A 7,730-nucleotide genomic window follows, 5' to 3' on the forward strand; every position below is an offset into this window, starting at 1 on the left:
GGGAGCAGGGTGTTTGGAGAGGCTGAAAGTCCACTCTATGTGGCCTGCAGTTGGTAGCCCTCAAATAGGCACTGTGGGTCTTACTGTGGCTGAATAAGGTGTGTTGGGAGGCTGTTTAGAAACCCATGCTATCAGTTTGACACCCCTTGTGCAGGAAAACCACGGGCCTAGCTATGAATGTGATCTTGCATCCAGAAAGCTAGCAGCTCTTTTCTAATATGGATTATGGCTCTGCTGTAGGCCCCAACTAAAACTGGAGCTGACTATGTTAGGTACTGCACTAACCCAAAAGAGAATCTGTGCCCAGGGAATGCGTCTACATAAGACCTATTGTGCATTAGCCTAATAATACTGTGCAGTAATGTAGCAGTTATTAACCATGCTAATAGCCTACTGCGCAGTGTTATTAGGCTAATGCTCAGTGTCACTAAAAAACCCTGCACCAGTGCTACTGTGCAGTAACTCTAGTTACTGCGCATTCAGTTAGTACCTCTTATTAGAGGCACTAAACTAAATGTGCAGTAACTAAGGTGCATTAATGAATACGTAGATGTGCCCACTGTAGCTCCTGGTGCAGCAGACATGGACAAAAATCTGCTCCCTTCTCCAGAGAGCTTTATCCCCTCTGGATGCAACAAGGACATCAGCTCGGTTTCCATATCTACCTGAGTTCATCTTAAATAAGCTGATGTTTTAGTGCTGATGGAACAGAAAGAAAGAATAGCAGAGCATGAAGCAGAGGGAAGTGCCATCTGATAGAGAGGAAACAACTTTGTGCTTTGGGAGAACCAATGCAATTCACTCCTCTGCCACAGACTCCCTATAATACCTTCGTCAAGTCACTTAAGTCCAGATCCTCCAAGGTATTTTGGTGCCTAACTCCCCTGGATTTTGATGGAAGTTAGGTACCTACTTACAGTGGAGGATGTGGGCCTTCAAGCCAGCTTTATGGAAGTATGTAGTCCCTAAAAAAGTGCAGAGAAGCACTGAAAAGGATTTTCAACAACCTGCCTGCATCTTTAGATACCAGAGTATATTTTTGGAACCTGGATCCTTGGTCCCTCTGGCCTGGGTTTTAAAGGCATTAAACTTGGCTTCACACAGTGTTGCTACCCCTAAGTGATTTAGGATCTTAAGTCTCACTTTCAAAAGTGATTTAGACACTGATCCTTCTGTAACCTCATAGTCTTTCAATAAGACTTAGGCCACTAAACCACTTGGGGCCAGATTTTGAAGATACTTTGTTCCCTAATTGCCTTCGATTCCAGTGGAATTTAACCACCCCAGTACCTTTGGGGGTCTAGCTCTTAGATCTTGCTGTGCTAAGCATGATGAGGCCTAAATACCTTCAAAAAACCCAGGCTTCTGTTCACTCTCTATACACAAGGGATAGCAGTGCCGTCACAGCACCCAGAAAGCACATCAAAGGTTGGGAAGTAGAGTGATGGGTATTTAAAACAAGTTAAGCAGAAAGAGCCAGTCAGCTACAGCAGTGGTTCTTAACCTTTTCTGTACCAGGACCCATTTGTAAACATGGATGGCCAGTCCTGACCCAGTGTCCCTCACTCCTGACCCACTATCCCCCTTCCCCCAGGCCCCAGTGTGTGGGGCAAGGGGTGGGCATGTGGGGCATGGGGGGCCCCAAGTAGCCCCTTGCAGGCTGGAGCTCTTGAGACCCACTTTTGGGTCACAACCCACGGGGTGAGAACGTTGAGCTACAGCCATCCTCCGAGTGAGGTTGCCAGCTTGAGGCAAACAGAGTGGACAGACACCTGAATGTGCCCCCTTCTGGCCTGATGCCTTTGACTCCTGTGGAGTTACCTCTGCTTACGCCAGGCCTGTAGATGACCAAGTAGGTTTGATGTTGGCTGTTACACCTTCTGCCTGGTGTTCCTGTGGGTTTCCAAAAGAAAGAATAAGAACACCTTTGTGGAAGTCTTGGGACATTAGACCGGGGGAAGAGTGACAGTCCAGGCCAGTGGCAGGAGAGGAGTCTGGGGGCAGACACCCAAAAGCAAAGAGCTCTTTCACTATGGAAGTGGGAAAAGCTTTACAAAGAAACAGTCGACGTGTTAGACCAGGAGTGTCAAACTCATCCGAATCGGCAGGCCTGTCTGGACTGTGGGGCTTCTCTCAGGCTGGATGACCATGTCTAGATCCAGTCTGTGAGTTGTTTCACCATGAATGCCAGTTGCCAGAGTTAACATTGCTGCTATCTATGGCAAGCAAGCAAGGGGAGTGGCATTAACCTCGCAGATGCTGACTGCGCTGGCACAACTTTTTGTGGAGCCATGATGAGAAGTCCCCATGGGCTGGATCTGGAGGTGGGTCGTCCAGCCAAAGAGAAGCCCTGCGGGCCAGATTTCTGACACCTCTGTGTTAGACAGTACCTTTGCATTGACGTCAGTGGATTTTGGATTAGGCCTTCAGCGAGGTGAAGGAGCTGGGGTGTTTTTCTATCCTACTGCAGATCTTTCTTGCCCACATGGGTTAGTTTTTCCACAGGGCGTGAGTCAACGCCGGGATGGACATGTCACGAGGAACTCCCAAGCAGAAGTCCAGCGCCTGAAACAGCAGCATCAGCTGGTGACCGAGCAGGTAACACTGCATGCACTCAGGTCTGTCTCAGTCTCTCTGACTCATCCTGTTCTTCATGCCCCTCTGGAGAGGATAGGCTGTCTCTGGGGACAGGGAGCTGTCACAAGGAGGAAGTAACTTTCTGAGCAGGCACGTAGGCGTGAGCTCTGACACCAGTACCTTTGTGTGTGGGAGGACGGGGCAAGGAGTTGGCCAGAATCCCAAGTGAAGAGCTTCTGATGTCTGGGGCAGATGGAAAAAGTTGCAGTGACTTGAGCCACTAGATCCCCGTTGGGAGGGACTGGGATGGGTCACTACAAGCTGGGGAAAGGCGACGCTCTTAAAGACCTGGCAGGGGATGGAGATTGTAACATTACAATCCAGGGCGTCTCACAGCTGGGGGATAAGTCTACTAGCCCCAAAGCCAGCTTAGGTTTGGGAGAGCTCCTCAAATTGACTGCTTCTCCAACAGCTCAAGGGCCTGTTCAAGCAGAGGCAACACCTGCCATCAGTCTGCAGGAAGCTGCCAGGACAGAAGGCCAGGAACTCAGCAGGGCAGTGGGCTAGGATATCTCAAGAGGTAAGAATAGCCTTTCCATTGCCCACCCAGGTGCATTGCCCCAGTTCCCCCAGAATGGCACTGGACATGGCTGCTGGTTTCCTGCAGAGCAGCTTTGCAGCAAGAGGAGCACAGGCAGTGCCTGAATGTGGAAGGAGGTGAAATTAGCTGTCTGGTGGCACTAAAATCACTACAGTGTCCTTTCTCAGGAACCATCTATGTCCTAGTCCTAGCATCTACCACAAAAGCAATCCTGATTTTGGTCTCATCTGGCTCCTACAGGATGTGAGAGGAGACACCAAGAAACCCGAGGAGCTGAAGGAAAAGCAGGCAGGAGACACGGGCCTCCCTGGCAGCACTGAAGATGCCCAAAGCCTCAGGCAGCAACTGCAAGAGAAAACAGAAATGGTATCGCTGCAGGCACCTTGCTGCAAGGAGTGGCCCGTGGCTCAGGGAGGGATGCTGGGGAAGAGCTGGAAATTCAGCTCTCTAAAGCCAGGAGCAGGGCAGGCAGGGGCTGGTGTTGGTATTGGTGCCTCTGTGATCTATGACCAAGTGCATCATGGGATATGTCACCGGGAAGGGTAGGTTTGAGGCAAACCCATGCGGTTAAACCCTTTTTCTTCATCTCAGAGCAAAGAAGCCAAGGGCCCTGTGAACACTCACCCAGACCCCTGCAGGAGCCCACCTCCCCCCTCCATCCACTCACCCACCCATGCTAAGGGCATCCCCTTACACACCACTCCTCCCCATCACATTGGCCCCTCTGGCTGCCCTGTAAGCAACCAGCTGTCTTCACAGCCTCCCACTAGACGGAGGTCTGGAGGTCACTAAACAGAGCTGCTCTGTGTTTGCAGGTCTCTGCCATGGCCTCCGAGATCCAGGGGCTCCAGCAGAAGAATGAAAACCTGATGAAAGGTAGGGTGGCAGTGTTCCCACAGCCCTGGCAGCTCACAGCCTCCTGCAGGGCAGCTGTGCGAGGACTGGGCAATAGCACCGGAGAGAGTTAAGGGAGGCCTGGCTCATTTCGAAACAGCCAGTGAAGAGTGAAAGCTCAGGATCATTCTGCAAGCTAGGGCTTGATCTTGTGAAGTGTTGAGTGCTCTCAGTCCTGCCTGGTGCTAGCAGAAAGCGAGAGCCTTTCAGCACCGAGACTGTACATGCCCCTGAATACTCCAGTCATCCTCCGCCTCTGAGAGCAGCTGATTTCTGGATGCTTTGGGAGAAAGTGTGTAGGCCCAGATAACCAGAGGCATCTCAGTGCTTCATGCCTATTGACTGCAATAGGAGCTGCCTAAATACCTTTGAGAATCTGTGCCACACTGCACAGGACACATCTAACAGAGGCACTCCCACGGCATCTGGGGGAGAAATCTGTGCCTGGATGATGGCTGTAGTACACCTTGGAGCTTAGAGATTCATTTAGCGGCTGTTAGTGTCTTTGCTTTTTGGCTCCAGCCAGGCTCCCTGCTTCCCTGTTCATCGTACCCTGAAGAGCAAGCCCAGGGCATCCTTGCAATCCGGGGACATATGAGGGGAGGAACTGGCTCTAGTCTAGTTCATCTATGATGGCTTCTCTTGCTGAGCCCAGGGGAAAGCGGTGCAGCTTAGACCTTTTTTAGTGGCAGTGCCCCGCTCAGACCCAGCAATATCCTTTCACCTCTTTCCCCAACAGCAAAACTGAGGTTTCAACAGCAAATCCAGGCCATCCGCAGCCTCCCCCAGCAGCACCAGGAAAGGACCAGCTCTAACTTACTGGTACCTCGGCTCTCCAGCTGGCAGGAGCTGGACCTGGCATTGAGCCAGTGGAGTGACAGCCCGGCACCTTCTCCCGGTGGTGACCAGCACGCTTCCTCCCCGTCCTCCTCATGCAACAGGGAGGACTTGTGTGTGGCCACACAAGTGGCATTTCCTGATGCTGGAGATGAGCACAGGAGCTTTGCTTCTGAAAGCGGTGGCAGGCAGCTCCACCGGTCCCAGATGAGGTCAGAACCACCCACCCTGGGGAGCAAGCTACCGGCCTCTCCTCTGAGCAGGGAGCTGCCCCCGCCTTGCCCGCAGAGTCTTTCCTCCTCCCCTGTGGCCTCTGGCAGATGCTCCCCAGAGCCCGGGTCCTTGCTGTTGAGTCACCGTAGTCAGGCTGGCAGCCAGGAATCCTTGCTCACTCCCAGGGAATCAGCCCTTCTCTTGCCAAAACCCTTCCAGCTACAAAGACCTAGGTCTCCCTTTAAATTCATGGGGAGCCTTGAACCTTCAGATAACTAAGGTAGGGAACAGCTGTGAAGGCAAAAACATCCTGTGTGCTGCTTAAAGGTCAGGTATCCAGGTTAAAGCCATATTGGTCTAGAGGAAAAAGCAATCAGGACTTGTAGTAGAGTTGATATCTTTTATTAGACCAACGAGATTTTTTGCAAAAATCTCATTGGTCTAATAAAAGATATCATCTCTACTAGGAGTCCTGACTGCTAAAGGTGGCTTTCAGTGGTCTGCTCCATTTCTTCTCTGAACTGTTTGCTATAGCTCCTAGCTGGGATGTCAGTGGAGGTAGCAAGTTCCTGGTTCCTGTTTTTAGCTTAGTAATGGGGCTGGCTGGTCTCTTTCCCCCATCATTACCCTTTCTGTTGGTGTTTGTGGTTGGGAGGGGACCTTGAGGCGTTTGTACTCCTATAGCTGAGCTCCTTCTCCCAGGCACCTGGGCTTCCAGGAGCTGACTAGGGGGAAAGGGGAAGGTCACAAAGAGGTATGGTCAATGAGAAAAAGGTTTCCACATGTATTGTTTGTACTGGAGAAGATAGCTTGGAGAAGCATGTCTGGCAGGAGGTGAGTTTTGTGATGGTCCTTGGGTTGCGGGGGAGTTTGTTTCAGTGTCTTGGACTGTTCCCCAATAAAGCTCTGTCCCTCCCAAAGACAGGCTTTACTTTTATGGCAGAGATTTCCATTATGCGAGAGAATTGGAACTGTAGTAGACCACAGTCATCTTCAGGGAGCTTCAGGTGATTTGTAGATAGGGCAAGCCTCAACTGCTGTGTGCGATAAGGATTTATGAAATGGAGGGGTTGGTTCTCCTCCTACTTTAGACATGTCAGCACTCAGAGAGCTAAAATATCAGGGTTTGAGAGGAAAAGAGTAGGCTAGGTATTCCAGGGAGAGGAAGCCATAGATACATTTTTATCAAGTAACTCAATCCAGCAGCACTGCTCAGAAGAATTGAGGAACAGGTAGTAGTCTCTCTGTAGTTTGCTGCCCTGAGTTCTTCACCTGGGAGGGTACATCCACACTGCAGTATGGTGAGGACATAGACAGCCTACCTTGAGCAGCCATAATATGTTACCTGACAGGTTGAAGCTCAGAGTAGTCTGGCAAGCCCAAGAAGTTGAGTACATACTTGGCTGGTTAATCTGCACCAGCTAGTTTTAATTTAGCTCTGGTATGTCTACATGACACCACTGTTCCAGTGGAGCAGACCTACGCTGGAGGTGGGTCTGAGAGGATCATCACACAACAGAGCCTGGTGTGCCCCTCATTTGCATCAGAGGAAAAAGATCCCATGGTGCTCTCAAGCCATGCTGAGAAGGCACAGCCCTTCCAGAGGGCAGGAGTATAAAGCAAAGAGGCACATGCCCCATTAGCAAAGCTTGTGCACCAGGAGAAGACAGTCAAGGCCTTTCAATGTGGTCACAGGGGGATTTGAGTTCTGTAAAGGCCCCAAACCCTCTGGCCCACACTGTTTTCCTTCTGCAAAGCAGTCATGTATTCTCCACACCATCTTATCCCTGAAGTGAAATCCCAGGGTCCTGATCTCTGTCCCCCCGTGACCTATTTCTTGTATGGGAAAGAATTATCACTCACTGTTTTTGTACCTCCATATATATTCTTATATTCTACCTCTTGCATGGAAACACTATTTGTTCCTTTTCCATAAAAGCCTGGAATTTGTGTTGCTGTCTCTGGGACTGTTCTTCTTCCAAGCCCACACAAAAAATGCGGCCTTGAGAGAGGAGAGGGCTGGAAGTCTAAGGTGGAAGACCTCTTACAAGGGTAGGGCCTGAGTTCTAGGTTTGACTCTTCTCCAGCGCTCAGGTTGAGGATTTGGGTTCAGCCTATTCTTCTGCAATGCAGTAAGATCCAAGATCCTTGTTGTCTAGAGATGTTTGGGAGAATGGGTTCTCTTCCTTCCCCAGCTAGTGGTGCCCACCAATAGAAAGAAATCAGCATCCTTCACTAGCTGAGATGTTTTGAATTCCACCCATTACTCTGTTACCAAAGCACCTTCCACATAAAAACAAAAGGCAGGTCCCTAATGGGCAAGTATCTGAACCCCCTTGCACCTCTTCAGCATGCTGCTGTTCTAAAGAGACCACTAGGACGGTCTTGGCTCAATAGCACAAGAACAGCCAGGCACCAGGACCTTGTTGAACCTCCCAGTGAGGGCAGGGCTAGAATTCTGCCCCCTGCCTACTGCCCCAGAGCTGCAAGCCTCTGCCCCCAACTTTCAGGAGAGTCCTAAGAAAAGAGCTGGTGACACATGAATGTGCAGTTTCAGATCCAGCCAGGAGGGAGCAGTGCTGCATCTCCATACTCATACATATATGCC

The 7,730-nt window shown here is 50.5% G+C and overlaps 1 protein-coding gene across 1 annotated transcript in view; it reads left to right on the forward strand.

The window, feature by feature from the left end:
- Window positions 1-5,401, forward strand: part of LOC149852459 (uncharacterized) — a 35,989-nt gene extending 30,588 nt beyond the window's left edge. Inside the window, exons 25-29 of the mRNA XM_090029945.1 lie at window positions 2,506-2,598; window positions 3,050-3,157; window positions 3,419-3,544; window positions 3,994-4,054; window positions 4,812-5,401. Of these exons, the coding sequence (XP_089886071.1) occupies window positions 2,506-2,598; window positions 3,050-3,157; window positions 3,419-3,544; window positions 3,994-4,054; window positions 4,812-5,401 (978 nt within the window). The remainder of the gene's footprint in view (window positions 1-2,505; window positions 2,599-3,049; window positions 3,158-3,418; window positions 3,545-3,993; window positions 4,055-4,811) is intronic.
- Window positions 5,402-7,730: the final 2,329 nt, after the last annotated feature.

The sequence above is a fragment of the Crocodylus siamensis genome, chromosome 15 (assembly GCF_052110815.1).
Source record: "Crocodylus siamensis isolate JL-2025a chromosome 15, ASM5211081v1, whole genome shotgun sequence".
NCBI lineage: Eukaryota > Metazoa > Chordata > Crocodylia > Crocodylidae > Crocodylus > Crocodylus siamensis.